The sequence below is a fragment of the Ranitomeya imitator genome, chromosome 3, assembly GCF_032444005.1.
Source record: "Ranitomeya imitator isolate aRanImi1 chromosome 3, aRanImi1.pri, whole genome shotgun sequence".
In the NCBI taxonomy this organism is placed as follows: domain Eukaryota; kingdom Metazoa; phylum Chordata; class Amphibia; order Anura; family Dendrobatidae; genus Ranitomeya; species Ranitomeya imitator.
In genome coordinates, this window is record NC_091284.1 from 177,097,171 (window position 1) to 177,114,163 (window position 16,993).

General features: G+C 42.3%; 2 protein-coding genes across 9 annotated transcripts in view; one reads left to right on the forward strand and one right to left on the reverse strand.

Annotated features, from left to right (window-relative positions):
• The window catches only part of CASK (calcium/calmodulin dependent serine protein kinase), a 393,333-nt gene that overhangs the window by 189,855 nt on the left and 186,485 nt on the right, over positions 1-16,993 (reverse strand). The window lies entirely within an intron of this gene.
• GPR34 (G protein-coupled receptor 34) lies at positions 230-6,758 on the forward strand. The gene is made up of 2 exons (XM_069761639.1): positions 230-348; positions 4,732-6,758. Exon 2 carries the CDS (start codon positions 4,795-4,797, stop codon positions 5,914-5,916), a length of 1,122 nt encoding a protein of 373 aa, XP_069617740.1. The 5' UTR covers positions 230-348; positions 4,732-4,794; the 3' UTR covers positions 5,917-6,758.

The window sequence follows — 16,993 nt, forward strand, 5'->3', positions numbered from 1 at the left end:
CAATTCTCTGAGAGTCAGATATGCCACAGGAAATCCAATGTGCCTGATTTTTCTCTCAGTGGACATCATCTGTTGGTTCTCTTGATGCCAATCTAATGTGTATGGGGGACCTCAACCATAACAAAGTATAGAATGTGATGTCAGGTTCACTTTATTCAGGCTGTATAAATTAAGAAGCATATGTATTTTTTTTGCCAACAGTACAGACATTTCATCAGAAGATGATTCTACTCGCACAGCACTTTTAGAAGCTAAAACAAGGAAGCAGCAGTCACAATATGCTCTAACAAGGCATCAGACGTTCGGAAGAAAACGCTGCAAGTCGGATTCTTCAAAGACTAAAAAAAAGTAAGTAATAGAACTGAAGATGATCTGGAGACAATATATTATTATATAAGGAATAGATACGTTAGTAGGCGAGCTGGAGCCTTTACTAATACATATATCTAACTCTTTAGAGAACACTTAACGCCGCCTCAATATAAATCACAGCTTGCACTCTCACTGCTGAGATTTACAGGGAATCCTAAGATCACAGTTATAAGAACGTACATTAATTATGTACACCAAGCTTAAAAGAAGACAGTTTAAAAGGCAATTATGTAAATATATTTATGGAATTGGCATTACAGGCAATTAGGGGGAACCAGGCATTGACAGATTGTTATAAAAGAGGAAACTATCGCATTTGTATCACTAAAAAAAAAATATATATATATATATATATATATATATATATATATATATATATATATATATATATATATATATATATATACATACACATATACACACACACATATACATATACACATACACATATACATACATATATACACACACACACACACCACAACATCATTTATACACACGCTATTTATTACACACACTGCTCAAAAAATAAAGGGAAACTTAAACAGAATATAACTCCAAGTAAATCGAACTTCTGTGAAATCAAACTTTCCACTTAGGAAGCAACACTGTTTGACAACCAATTTCACATGGTGTTGTGCAAATGTAATAGACAACAGATGGAAATTATTGGCAATTATCAAGACACTCAAAGGAGTGGTTCTGCAGGTGGGGACCACAGACCACATCTCAGTACCAATGCTTTCTGGCTGATGTTTTGGTCACTTGAATGTTGGTTGTGCTTTCAACTCGTGGTAGCAGGAGACAGACTCTACAACCCACACAAGTGGCTCATGTAGCGCATCTCATCCAGAATGCCACATCAATGCGAGCTGTGGCAAGAAGGTTTGCTGTGTGCCAGTGTAGTGTCCAGAGGCTGGAGGTGCTACCAGGAGACAGGCCAGTACACCAGGAGACGTGGAGGGGGCCGTAGGAGGGCAACAACCCAGCAGCAGGACCGCTACCTCAGCCTTTGTGCAAGGAGGAACAGGAGGAGCACTGCCCGAGCCCTGTAAAATGACCTCCAGCAGGCCACAAATGTGCATGTGTCTGCACAAACGGTTAGAAACTGACTCCATGAGGATGGTCTGAGTGCCCAACGTCCACAGATGGGGGTTGTGCTCACAGCCCAACACTGTGCAGGATGCTTGGCATTTGCCACAGAACACGAGGATTGGCAAATTCACCGCTGGCGCCCTGTGCTCTTCACAGATGAAAGCAGGTTCACACTGAGCACATGTGACAGACGTGACATAGTCTGGAGACGCCGTGGAGAGCGATCTGCTGCCTGCAACATCCTTCAGCATGACTGGCAGTGGGTCAGTAATGGTGTGGGATGGCATTTCTTTGGAGGGCCGCACAGCCCTCCATGTGCTCGCCAGAGGTAGCCTGAGTGCCATTAGGTACAGAGATGAGATCCTCAGACCCCTTGTGAGACAATATGCTGGTGCGGTTGGCCCTGGGTTCCTTCTAATGCAGTACAATGCCAGACCTCATGTGGCTGGATTGTGTCAGCAGTTCCTGCATGATGAAGCCATTGAAGCTATGGACTGGCCTGCCAATTCCCCAGACCGGAGTCCGATTGAACACATCTGGGACATCATGTCTCACACCATCCACCAACGTCATGTTGCACCACAGACTTCTTGCACCACAAGGAGTTGGCGGATGCCTTAGTCCTGGTCTGGGAGGAGAACCCTCAGTAGACCATCTGCCGCCTCATCAGGAGCATGCCCAGGCGTTGTAGGGAGGTCATATAGGCACAGGCATTTCCACTGAAGTTGCATCAGCCTGTAATTTGATTTTCTACTTTGATTTCGAGTTTCCTTCCAAATCCAGACCTCCATGGAATATTCATTTTGATTTACATTGATCATTTTTAGGTTTTCTTGTTCTCAACACATTCCACCATGCAATGAATAAAGATTTGCAACTGAAATATTTCATTCAGTGAGATATTTAAAAAAAAAAAGAAAAAAGAAAAAGAAAAAGAAATATATATATATATATATATATCACTTCCGTCTATGTCTTTCTTTCTGTCATGGATATTCATTGGTCGCAGCCTCTGTCGGTCATGGAAATCCAAGTCGCGGATTGGTCGTGGCAAAACGCCCATGACCAATGCCACGACCAATCAGCGACGGGTGCAGTCCGGCAGCAACATGGCCGCTCCTTCCTCCCCGCAGTCAGTGCCCGCTGCGTACTCCCCTCCAGTCAGCCCTCACACAGGGTTAATGCCAGCGTTAACGGAACGCGGTGTAACGCACTCTGGCTACGCAGCTATTAACCCTGTGTGACCAACTTTTTACTATTGATGTTGCGTATGCAGCATCAATAGTAAAAAGATCTACTGTTACAAATAATAATAATAAAAAAAAAAAAAGTTATTCTCACCCTCCGACATGTCGTCCTGTCATCGGCAGTGCAAGCGGCAGGTTCCGGTGCCAAGGATGCTATGCGATAAAGACCTGCCATGACGTCACGGTCATGTGACCGCGACATCATCACAGGTCCTGCGCTCATCAAACCTGGGACCGGAAGCTGCTGCATGCACCGCACACAGGCGCCAGGACTACAAGGGGCCCCTTCAGAAGGTGAGTATGCTTATTTTTTTAACCTGTTACATACGTGGCTGGGCAATATGCTACGTGACTGGCCAATATACTACGTGACTGGGCAATATACTATGTGACTCTGTGCTGTATACTACATGGCTGGGCAATATACTACGTGGACATGCATATTCTAGAATACCCGATGCGTTCGAATCGGGCCACCATTACACGCACATACATGCATGCACATACATACACGCACATACATACACGCACATACACATCCCCACACGCACATACATACACGCACATACACATCCCCACACACACATCCCCATATGCATACACTTTTTTTTTGTTTTTATATGCTACATTTTTAGGACCACAAGACAATTTATTAAAATAAATAAATCAGCCAACAGCCACATTACTGTTTTGCACTATTTTCCCAAGTGCACTTTGTTTCTGAAGTGGAAAAGCTTCCTTAAGGCTACTGCTAATGCTCCCCAAATGTCCCGGAGACTCCAGTAACAGGAGGCATATAATCCGGACACTGCACTTTTTAAATTTTTTTTTATATAAATACTCCTTTCTTGTCCGACAGTGCCAGGAAGTGAGGAAAATATGTATATCTAACCGGGGGTCACTACTTACAGGGAACAGGTCTGGGGTTCTATACAAACGTATTTTATTTTTGTGTAATATTTTTCATTTAATTTCTAACAGATCAAAACATTTTTTAGCAACATTCAAGAATACCACAAAAACACACATTATATTCTGGTTATCAAAGACCGGCATGAAACTAAAGTAATATTAAAAGCCTGTATCTGTGGCAGTTTTTTTTTTTTTTTTTTTTTTTACACTCCTAACAGTATTCTTTTAATTCAGTAAAACGCTTAGACTAAAAAGTGTCATCTTGCAGATCTGCAGGAAAACCGCACAACTTTAACCTCTGGTTCATGCTGGATATGTATACACACACCTAGCACGCCCCCTAGAGTTTTGACGTGGTAGCACTTATTCCAATGCCATACTATTGCCACACAGCTGTTCTCTGTGTATGCATTCACACTGACCACGGCCCTTTAACCCTTTAGATGCTGCTATCAATAGTGAGTACAAATATCCAGAAAGTTAAGAGTGGAGGCTGCCCATTTAACCCCATCGGCACCCTGAAATCATACCTGTGGTCACGATGGATGCCACGGCAATTCACGTTCAAATATCGGACTTGAGAGTCTGCTGGTTATAGTGACCTGTGTTTAGAAGTTAGCAACATTTAGGTGGTTAACTTTTTTCTTTACGGTCATCATGCCAGTTTGCATTAATTCCTGAAAAGCACTAAACTACTTGCAATCAACTTTGATTATGTTGAGGGGTGCGGTTTTTAAAAGGATATCACTTTTGGGGTTCTCAATATACAGGGCCCCGAAAATAAATTAAAAACTGAAAAAGGCACTAAAAAAAAAAAAAAAAAAAAAAAAAAAATGAGCGCTGTAAATTTGCTTTAAAATCGTTAGCCATTTTCCATTTGTTTGCAAGCTATGATGAAAAGCAGACAGAGGGAAATGTTATATAATAACTATTTTGTGTGGTTTCACTGTTCGGATTACAAGGGAAAATCAACGTATGAAAACTGCAAATTGTTTTTAGAAGTTTGTCAAATTTGATTTTTTTTTTTTTTTTTTCAAAGTCAATGCAAAACATCTACCTACATTTACCATCACAAAATAACATGACATTTTGTTGCCTTTTCCAGGAACAATAAATGGACACCACTAGAAATTCTTCTATCTCATAGACGATACATTTGGGAGAGAAAATGGATAATTCTATGCCACATACTGATAACGCCACATTAATGGACAATTCGACCACGTGCACTACGGATGAATCCTTACTCAATTATGCTCTTGTGTTTTTCTACTCTCTCATTTTTATCATTGGACTGATGGGCAATGGTTTGGCACTGTATGTGTTTTTACGCATTCACCGCAAAAGAAACTCTGTGCAGGTGTACCTGCTAAACACGGCCATTGCCGATCTGCTCTTGATCGTTTGCCTTCCATTTCGGATAATATATCACTTTTCAAAACAGTGGAAAATGGGCATCGTTTTCTGCAAGGTTGTTGGCAACCTGTTTTACATGAACATGTACATAAGCATTGTGCTTTTGGGTCTCATCAGCATGGATCGTTACGTGAAAGTGAAGAAATCTCAGCGAGGGCAGAGTGTGTCGAAAAGGAAATGTAGCATCCAGATCTGCTGCTGCCTGTGGGCGGGCGCCATCCTCTCCGGGACACTGCTCATTGCTACACAATCATTCGGAAAACAACCCGACACCAACGAGTGTTTCCAATACACAGACCGGAAACGCCAAATTTGGCAAGCGGCATTTAATTACTTTGTCGTGTTAGTCTTTTGGATTGTTTTTGTAATGCTGATATTATCCTATGTAAAGATTGGAAAAAACCTTCAGAAAATCTCCAGGGAGCGAGCGTACTTCCCAAGTGCTGGGAGGTACAATGCGACGGCATACAAGTCATTCTTTGTGCTCTTCATCTTCACCACCTGCTTTGTGCCATATCACACATTTAGGATTGCTTATATCGCAACCCAACTGCAAACGCTCTCTTGTTACTGGGTGGATATAGTTCACAAAACCAACGAAGTTACCCTCATGCTGTCTGCCTGTAACAGCTGTCTGGACCCCATCATGTACTTCTTACTGTCCAACAGCGTCCGGAGAACCGTGAGACAGCTTCTCTGCAGAGTCAGCCGAGATGGCAGCAAGAGCGAAAGCAACACATCAGATCTCCATCCAGGACATACGCTACCGGACAGTATCACCAACGTGCAATCACAGACTCCTACTCCATTAAATAGAAGAAAAATCAGAATGACTGTAAGTCAAAATATTGAATGGCACAAGCAAAGGGTTTAGACACCATTGGCACAGGATTTTTACACCTTAGTACAAAAGTTTTATCAGCAACCACCAAGTCACCGTCTAATCTTTATTCCTTTACTCATTCATTTTTTTAACCAAGATATGCAGTTTTAAACCTAGTCCATGTTTCACCTAGTTCTTTTGTATGTGTGCCCTCCCCACCCACCACATTCTTACCTACAAATGGACAGCAAGTGTGATGTCTACATGACCCAGATGTGTTTCTACATCAGTGCTGCCTGATCTTCGATTTCCGCTGAGGTTTTCTCTGCCCTCCCTGGAACATGGATGCTTTCCCCACTCTCCAATATTCTGTGTACAACCATTTCCTCACCCTATTGCCATTGTCAAACAGAAAAATGAGAAAAGAAGAAGAAGAAAAAAAGAAAGACACTGCAGTAGAGCTCCAATGGATTGGCTGTATATTTCGCAGACCGATTAGATGAAGGACTTGCACACTGTAACAGCAAAATGGTATGAGACTGTTTAAAGACAACCATTTAGAAAGTTGCTAAATTTTGCATTTTAAGTAGCAAATTACCCACAAAGAATTCAGTGCAAGATTGTACAAATAGTTTACACTTCAAGGAAGCATTTTTTTTTATTTAAACACACTAAAGTGGTCTATACACACACATGTAGAGGTTAGTGGCTGCAAGAACCCTCACAGGGCTGCCTTTTGTCTATTAAATGATGCTCTAGAAAGGGGGAAAAAAAAAATCAATGCTCAAAATCAGTGACCGTGTATATAGCTAAATTATATAGTGACAGCAAAGGTGTACATAGTATTTTATGTAAAAAGTGAAATAGATGAAAATAAAACTACAATTATGCAGCTAGCTTTGCTTAATTGGCATTTACCAGTCATGTAGTTTTTACAATTTAGAGAAAGTTCCAGTTAATCCTTACTCTAATTTTTACTGACGGCTACACAGCATGGACAGTTAAGGAACTTTGTAATACATTGGGGGATATATCATTCCACCTATAAGTTTTAAAACTATAAAATGTAGCACAAGGTGTACTTTCAAAGCACCAGTCTGAACACTTGACACCTGCACAACATTTATGGTGCAAGTCAAAAGCAGGTGTATGGAGCGGGCTCAAGAAGTCACCCCTTTCTCAGCAGGTGATGGCTGTGTGTTACAGCCAGGACTTGCCTCTAGGACCTCTTCCCACGATTGTTACCCTGTTAAATACCGATGCCAAATTTCTGACAGCGGTATTTATATTGGGATGCGTCATTCCATGCACCTGTGAAGCGATCGCAGGTCATCGATGGGTTGCTACGACAGCTAGGGAGTCTACTGAAGACCAGTGATGATCATTCTGGAGCTACTCAAACACTACGGCCGTGCTTCAAAAGGAGACCGATTTTGGCTATATACAGCGATGCTGTGGCATTGCTACACATAGCCCAAGTGATCAGACAATCAGCTTCAAGTCCCCTAAGGGGGCAAACGAACAGTGAAAGTAATCAGAATAAACTTGGCACATAACGTGAGTACATGAATGGATATTACAAGCATGAGATAATGGAAAAAATGGTGCTGGCCCAAGATATACAGTAACAAAATGTAGGATTGAAAATGCAACTGATTTTTCCAGAGTCCCTAAGCATCGGTAAAAAACCTAGTCTGGGTTGCAAGGGCTACACAGAAACTGGTGGCTTCAGTAGCCCTATGCTCATGTGATACTGAAGAAGCAAAGCCATCTCTGCTTGCAACCAAGCCATGGGGCCAAACTGCGGATTACAGGAGTGCTGCCGTCCAAAATATTAGGTTTCTGAATAGTTAAAACTTGCCCACTTGCTGAGCAAGGTGAAGAACTCGGGCATATTTAGCTTATTAGACCTTCCTGATTAAAATATAAGCATTACAATATATTGGTGTATATTTAGGAAAAATTAACAATAACCCTTTACTAAACAACATTGTGAAAGGAAGTCCTGCAGCAACGTGCACAGTGTAGGCTCAGCTGCCGGGAGATTATCTGGCACCTTCTCCTGCAACACAGCTAATAGCACTGCAGTTGTGCCACATGAACTTAGAAGGTCAAAGTATCAAGTACATGTAGATCTATGGTTTTCCCATTTCTTATCTATGAAAATCATACATCATAGCTCAGTTTACACAAAGGACTATAGAACAGGGTAGTGGTGAGGAACTCAGTTTCCAGGAACTATAGCATACATTCGGTACCCATCACTTTCATTCTGCCTATTAATCTAAAACAGAAAATCTACACATCTATATATACACTATGTATGTACACACAACAAACTATATTTAAATAGCCTGTGAAATATTTATATATACACTACACACAAACTGAAATACCAAGAATTAAGAGTTGGTGAATTAAGTCACAATATCGACAGTTAGACAAGTTAATAAAATGCGAAAGACTAACAAAGAATTTAGTTTATTTAAAAAAAAAAAAAAAAAAACATTTTGCCTTCTTCAGAATAGAGTATGAGCGCCACATACATACCAATGAGGTTATTAACCGTTGTTTGATGAATGTTCTGACATGCTGAATGCACTTGGACATACAAATCAAGTTCCACTGCTGGCAGCGCCCTTTGAATTTGCTGACCATTAATATCCCAGATGTGTGCTATGGGAGACATATCCGTAGACTCTGCAGACCATGGTAGCACATTAATGCCACGAAGGCTGCTCACAGTTGCACGACCAACATGTAACCCGTTGTGTTCAAAAATGGTTTCTGAGACATTTTGGAGGAATGGCGGTAAAACTGATGCCAACACCAAGTTAATGTAATGCGTAGCTGTTACTGTACCCCGAAAGACAATTAGAGTAGTCAGGTTACCATACATTATGCCATCCCACACCGTAATCTTGGTAGTAGGACCAGATGACAATCTCTCGATGGTTTCCAAAGGGCGTTATCTATGTGCTATCCAGAACAATCTCATGCCTTCATGTAGACACCTTAGGCGTGGTATGCAATGTCCAATTCCACCTGCATTATAGAATCGTGGTACATCCACTTATCAGAAGTGTCGCACGAGCAATTTTTAAACAGTTCGCATGTTGCTTGTGCTACTGTGAGCAGCCTACATCACCCAAGAAGGCTGTCATGGTCTGCAGAGTCTTTTATCCCATCAAACACCTCTAGGACATAATTTGCTATTGCAAAGGGAGTCGCCAGCAGCGGATCTTTATGATTTTCATGCTAAAAAGTGCATTCAGCCTGGCCGAACATTCCTCAGACAACTGTTAACCTCATGGATAGCAGCCAAGGCGTGCAAGTATAAGTATTTTGTCACATGCTGCTCTTACGGGAGACAACCATAGCAGCATTCAGAGATTGGCAGCAAGACTCAACTCACTCGCACCCATACAAGTCTATGGGTGCAAAGAAAGAAAATCCTCCAGAGTAGATATCTCATAAAACTTCACATTTATTAAGGTCTCATCATAAAATTAGACCATGATTAAGAAATAAATGTCAAAACACGTCAGTTTGCTTTCCATGGCTGACAGTATGTTTTTGCTTTTATGAGGAGACCTTCATAAATGTGAATTTTTATATGATATCTACGCTGGAGGATCTTTCTTTGCAATTGTTCAGCAACATGTCCAGGACCAGGGCAGCTCCATGCGGAGATCCACAACTAGACAAGGTGCCATAATCAATGTTGAGCTGACTTTCCTTCCATTTCCCCCTTCTATATATTTGACATACACGTCTATGGGTGCGAGTGACAACGCACAGCACTCTGATTTCACCCAAGTGCAGTGTGACATACACAGACGACAGCAGCAGAGGAGATGGAGAAATTGCTTGCTCAGTCTCCTCTGCAGCTGTGCTCCTATCCTGCACAGTAGCACGAGACTTGGCTCTGGTAGCAGCATAGCAAGAGCCGAGAGTCATTGGCATATCACAGCTGATGCTATACACTAGTGTGACTCCGGCCTGAGCGTTGCAATTTTAGTGCTGGGTGCAAATAGATATAATGAATGCAGAGGTGTAGGACCTTCTACCATGCTGAACTGGACAATGTCATAGTGGCTACAGTGCAAAGTAAAAAGGGATTTTGTTTTTAATTTCACCTGTGGTGGAGATATTCAGTTCTAATCAACACAACCTTAAAGCAAAACTTGAGAAAAGGTCAGTTGCTTTTGCGTTTGGTAAAATACTTGGTGTCATTAAAAAATGTACTTCTCCTGAAGTTGACGAAAAGAGAAGAAACCAGCTTTTGATTTTAAAAAACAATCTGGAATCCGCTCTATGAGATGAACTTGTCTATCTGGAATTTCACATAACTGATTGCAACAATGAGACTAAAGACCCCCTAGCACTTTGAAAGTGGCTACGAGAAAAAGGACTACACACCATTTATCCAAAGTGTAGACATTTTATTAAGAGCGTTTGTCTGCATGACAGTGACGAATTCCTTGGCTGAAAGGACTTTTCCTTCTCTGAAAAGAATCAAGGATCATTTAATATCTACGATGCAGCTAAATATGTCGAATTACACTTTTCATTGAAGCAGATTTAACAAGATTCTCAACTTCAATGAAACAACTCAAGCCTTTTCATGTACAAAAGCGCAAAGGAAGAAATTCTATAGGTAGCTAAAACGACAAATTCCAAGGAAAGTTTTTTTTGGTAAGGTGTTCATGTTATGGAATTTCATAAGTAGCGTATTTTTAATTTAAAACCAATGCGATTCAAAGATTATATTTATTGCTTATATGTTTCAGAAATAAACTTGAAAGTTAAATTAAAAATAATAAAGTCAACATTTTGAAGGGGGAGGAGAGGGGGCACAGAATTGCATGCTTTGGCCTAGGACGCAGAAATGTGCATTGGGAGCATGGCGGATTTACACATCATTTCGTCAGCCAGTCCATCCAATATAGGTGGATTTTTAACAATACAACAAAATAAACCATTTTTGACCACTTCATTATTGTGGCTGTGTGCAGTCACCGAAGCCCCTGGATGCCATGAGATTACAATGGATACAGCTTGTATATACCATATAGACATTAAATTGCCTTTTATATGAGCCAAGACGGAGCTCAGTTGTCAGCAATTTACTTGTAGAAAAAGTCACATTATAGACTCCTCTGTCCAGTATAACTAATTTCTGCAGTAAGTGAACAATTACACTGCTCAAAAACTTACACAACAATGCAACTCCAAGTCAATCACACTTCTGTGAAATCAACCTGTCCAGTTATGAAGCAACACAGAATCAATTTCTCCAGCTGTTGTGCAAATGGAACAGACAACAGGTAGAAATGATAGACAATTAGCAAGACAACCCCTATAAAGGAGTGGTTCTGTGGGGGGTGACCACAGACCATCTCTGTTCTCATCTTTTTTGGCTTATTTGGTCACATATGCATTTTGTTATTGCTCTCACCCTGCTCAGATAGTGCAGCTTAGACTAGGTTCACATTGCGTTAGTGGGTGTCCGCTGACAGAATCCGTTTCATAGCGGCACTAATGCCATGTAACGGATCCGTTAGCGCACCCATTGACCGCAATTATGTAGCGCATCGCTAGCGCATGCCATTATTGGCATGCGTTAGTGATGTGCCGTTATTTTGTGACGGAGCCCTCGAACGCTGTCTGCAGCGTTTTTGGGTCCGTTCCCGCTAGCGCAGATAACGCAATTGCCGAAAAGGGATTGCGTTATGCGTTCGCGCTAGCGCAGATGCTCTAACGCAGTCTTTTAGCATATGCGCTAAACAGACTGCACTAACGCAATGTGAACCTAGCCTTACTCAGGATGGCACATCAATGTGAGATGTGGCATGAAGGGTAGCGGTGTTTGTCAACATAGTGTCCAGAGCATGGAGCAGATATCAGGAGACAGGCCAGTACACCAGGAGACCTGGATGGGCCCATAGAAGGGCAACAATTCAGCAGCCAGCAGAACCGCTATATTCTGCTTTATGCAAGGAGGAACAGGATGAGTAGTGCCACAGCCCTACACAATGACCTCCAGCAGGCTACTAACATCCATGTCTCTGCTTAAACTGTCAGAAAGACTCCACAAGGGTGGTATGAGGGCCAGACATCCACAAGTGGGTGTTGTGCTTACAGCCCAACATCGTTCTGGGTGATTGGCAGATTCAACATTGGCGCCCCGTGTGCTTCACAGATGAGAGCAAGTTCACACTGAGCACATGTGAAAGTCTGTAGACGCCATGGAGAACTTACTGCTGCCTGCAACATTCTCCAGCCTGACCGTTTTGGCAGTGGCTCAGCAATGCTGTGGGGAGGCATTTATTTGGAGGGTCCTCCATCTGCTATCAAGATGTACCTTGGCTGTCATTAGGTATCGGGATGACAGCCTCAGACCCATTGTGAGACCATATGGAGGTGCTCTGGGCCCTGGGTTCCTTCTGATACATGACAATGATGGGCCCCATGTGGCTGAAGTGTGTCAACAGTTCCCGCATGATTAAGGCAGTGATGCTATGGACTGGCCCACCCGTTCCCCAGACCTTAATCCAAAATTGAGCACATCTGGGACATCATGTCTCGTTCCATCCATTAAAGGCCACAGACTGTCCAGGAGTTTACTGATTCTTTAACCCAGGTCTGGGAGGAGATCCAGCAGGAGAACATCAGAACCATGCCCAGGCATTGTTGGGAGGTCATACAGACACTACTGAGCATCATTTCCTTGCCTTCAGTCATTTCCACTGAGGTTGGACCAGCCTGTAATTTGATTTTCCACTTTGATTTTTAGTATTCCAAATCCAGACATCCCTGGGATATTCATTGTAATTAACATTAATCATTTTTATATTTTATTGTTAAACGCATTCCACTATGTAATGAATAAAGATTTGCAACTGGAATATTTCATTCAGTGATCTCTAGCATGTGGTATTTTACTGTTCCATTTTTTCGAGCAGTGTTAACACATTAAAGCAGTAACACATTGAACGCGCATTGGGGTTTTGCTTTATCGCCTGGTGACCATCTAGGCCATTATGGGTAAGGGTGTAATACTAGCACTAATTATTTCATTATGCACAGGTACTTGTCATAATAGACATATGTATAAACCAGATATACAAACTATCCTTATAGGCATTATGTTGTACGGCCCACGAAGAATGGTATAAATATCCAAATGGCCCTTGGCAGAGAAAAAAAAAAAAAAAAAAAAAGATTCCCCACCCCTGCTTTACATGGACACTAACTGATTAGTGTACATTTGCAGTGTTCACACCAGTTTTCTCTGAGTTTGTAGACCGCTTACACAAGGCATGAGTAATAATACAGACCACCTCAACTTTAGTGCAATTACTTCCACTGGTCTCCCTACTGCATACGCATTGAGGTTTTTTTTTTTTTTTTAACCAAGCCTCTCTGGAAACAATGTCTCTCGTGATATTCAGAAGAATGAGCAGAAAAACATCTACGCACATTTAGCTCATAAGTGCATTGATTGAAGTTAAACATTGTTGTTTGCGGAGTTCAGAAGCTGTACAGATCCCATAGTTTACTTCTGTCACTCTAGATGACACGTTTAAGAAGAATTTGAGTCTTTTATTTGAGTCTTTTATAAGAAATATTCTACATATGAAAAAGTTAATTCAATGGCAATCAATGAATCCACAATTAAAACACCAACAATTTCTGGGAGGATTATAAAAAGCAATATCATTTCCAATGAAAGCTACCGGTAGACGAACCAATGGAAAAAAAGTTTTAGAACAGTTTGGTACATTCAGATTCCAAATGTATAAAGATCTGATCTCACTTCCTGCAGTATCAGTGACTTGCTCATAATCAAGAGCTAAGCCCAAAGGAAGCCAAGGCAGGCTAGAGCAAAGACATTGCATGTCCTTCGGAATTTGAGCACATCAAATATTAAACATTTGCCAGGGGCAGAAGATCAGAGGCTCACAAAACTGCCTACAACGATCTGCTGCTTCTTTAACATAAGGACATTTGGGGAGGGAACAAGACAGCTGGCAACAGGTAAAAGACCTCATAAATGCAATTACTGCATGGAGCCAAACAGAGCATTGGGACACTGGAGAAAGACCGAGGGGAAAAACAAATCATCAGATGCTTTAGGGCTGTAAATATACTAATTGCCAACAGCCCAAAAAGAATTAAAAACATGCTTTAATTCTTGAAAAACTGTCAACATTCACTATCCTATCCAAACCCATCAGGCTCGAAAAGCAAAGAGAAAGATTGTCAGATAAAGCACAGTGTAATATCCCTCAACGAACAGTACCAATTTATCCCTATCCCTTGCTCAAAATATCTATGGAAGATAAAAGCCAGCTCACCATTAAATACAGTCCAGTGTGCAAGGAATGGCGTTCTGACCAAACAAAGCAAAGGGAGAAAAAAGCCATGGGTTCCCGCTCCTGGTAAAAATATTTTTCAATCCACTTTATTGGGTTAAAAAAAAATATCAAAAGTAAAGTACAATAGACAGGAACAAGGCAACACATTTCAAGGGAAATTCGGCTTTGAAATCTGGATTGCACTCAAAATGCATTCCCTTGTTCCTGTCTCTTGCACCGTACTTTTGATATGGATTTTTAACCCAATAAAGTTGGATTGAAAAATTATTTTCTAGAAGCTGGAACCCATTGCTTTTTCATCTAAAACATATCTATCCTGAAAAGCCTGGATAACTGGAGTGGTTCCAAGCGTGCCAACATTAAGGCTATGTGCACACGTTGGGCAATGGGGTGCAGAATTTTCTGCACAAAATCCGCATCTCCTGGCAGAATCCGCAGGTGCAGATTTGCCGCGGATTTTCTGCGTTTTTTATGGGGAATTGATGCAGATTTTCTGCGGTTTTTACCACGGTGTAAAAAAAAAAAAAAAAAAAAGTTATGCTGCGTTTTTTCAGGATCCCAAAGTTCAGCTGTGTTTCTGCAAGACACGTGAAACCATTCAATTTTGAAAAAAAGGGCAATTTAATCAAATTATTTAGTGGAAAAAAATTTGCCTGAACAAAAATGTTTTTTTTTTGGTTCAGAATAGTTACCGGGTTCATGAAAAAAATACACAATTACAAATGTAACAGAAGGGGAGGCGAAATGGTCGGGAATAGTTTACTTAACACATTGGCAGAGAATAGAGTTTGTAGGACACCGTTTACTTTGCCCCCGAGATGACCAGGTACTGTTCAATTTCACACCATGGTCGTCCAATTTTTCTTTGCAAGCATCCTAACCTCCATTCTCAGGTGAGAAAACCCAAGACATTATGGGGGGGTGGGAGAAATCACAAGAATAAATTTTTTTTCACATACTGATGTACATTCTTTTGTTCACTACAAAAGCAGCAAAACCTAGCACTTGTGTTCTGCAGTTTTTGCACTTACTCATTGCTTTCCATGGGGGAAAGGAAGATGCAAAAACGCTGAAAAATTACATGCTGCAGTTTTCAAAAACGCAGCAATTTTCCACTTCAGTCAAGAAAAAAAAAAAATGCATGAGATTTCTAAAATTAACCCCTTCATGACCCAGCCTATTTTGACCTTAAAGACCTGGCCGTTTTTTGCAATTCTGACCAGTGTCCCTTTATGAGGTAATAACTCAGGAACGCTTCATTGGATCCTAGCGGTTCTGAGATTGTTTTTTCGTGACATATTGGGCTTCATGTTAGTGGTAAATTTAGGTCAATAAATTCTGTGTTTATATGTGATAAAAACGGAAATTTGGCGAAAATTTTGAAAATTTTGCAATTTTCACATTTTGAATTTTTATTCTGTTAACCCCTTCCCGACCTTTGACGCATACGCTGCGTCATGAAAGTCGGTGCCATTCCGACCCATGACGCAGCATATGCGTCATGGAAAGATCGCGTCCCTGCAGGCCGGGTGAAAGGGTTAACTCCCATTTCACCCGATCTGCAGGGACAGGGGGAGTGGTAGTTTAGCCCAGGGGGGGTGGCTTCACCCCCTCGTGGCTACGATCGCTCTGATTGGCTGTTGAAAGTGAAACTGCCAATCAGAGCGATTTGTAATATTTCACCTAAAAAACTGGTGAAATATTACAATCCAGCCATGGCCGATGCTGCAATATCATCGGCCATGGCTGGAAACACTTATGTGCACCCACCCCACCCCTCCGATCGCCCCCCCACCCCCCCGATCTGTGGTCCGCTCCCCTCCGTCCTGTGCTCCGCTCCCCCGTCCTCCTGTCCGCTTCCCCGTGCACCAATCACACCCCCTGTGCTGCAATCAAACCCCCCCGCACTCCGATCCCCCCCCCGCACACAGCGACCCCCCCCCCGTGCTCCGATCCACCCCCCCCGCACAGCGATCCCTCACCCCGTGCTCCAATCCTTCCCCGTGCTCCAATCCTCCCTCCCGTGTTCCGATCCACCCCCCCCCATGATCCGATCCACCCCCCCGTGCTCCGACGCCCCCCCCCGTGCCCTGATCTCCCCCCCTTATACTTACCTGGCCGCCCGAGGTCCGTCCGTCTTCTTTCCTGGGCGCCGCCATCTTCCAAAATGGCGGGCGCATGTGCAGTGCGCCCGCCGAATCTGCCGGCCGGCAGATTCGTTCCAGAGTGAATTTTGATCACTGAGATATATCCTATCTCAGTGATCAAAATAAAAAAAATAGTAAATGACCCCCCCCTTTGTCACCCCCATAGATAGGGACAATAAAAAAAATAAAGAATTTTTTTTTTTTTCACTAAGGTTGGGGTAAGAACTAGGGTTAGGGTTAGGGGTAGGGTTAGGGGTAGGGTTAGGGTTAGGGGTAGGGGTAGGGTTAGGGCTAGGGTTAGGGGTAGGGGTAGGGTTAGGGCTAGGGTTAGGGTTAGGGTTAGGGGTAGGGTTAGGGCTAGGGTTAGGGTTTCGGTATGTGCACACGTATTCTGGTCCTATGCGGATTTTTCCGCAGCGGATTTGAAAAATCCACAGTGCTAAACCGCTGCCGATTTATCGTGGATTTACCGCGGTTTTTCTGCGCATTTCACTGCGGTTTTACAACTGCGATTTTCTATTGGAGCAGTTCTAAAACCGCTGCGGAATCCGCAGAAAGAAGTGACATGCTGCGGAATGTAAACCGCTGCGTTTCCGT

What these genes read in the sequence shown, in the direction of transcription:
- GPR34 (XM_069761639.1), top strand. Translation starts at nt 4,795, where the DNA reads ATGGATAATTCTATGCCACATACTGATAACGCCACATTAATGGACAAT.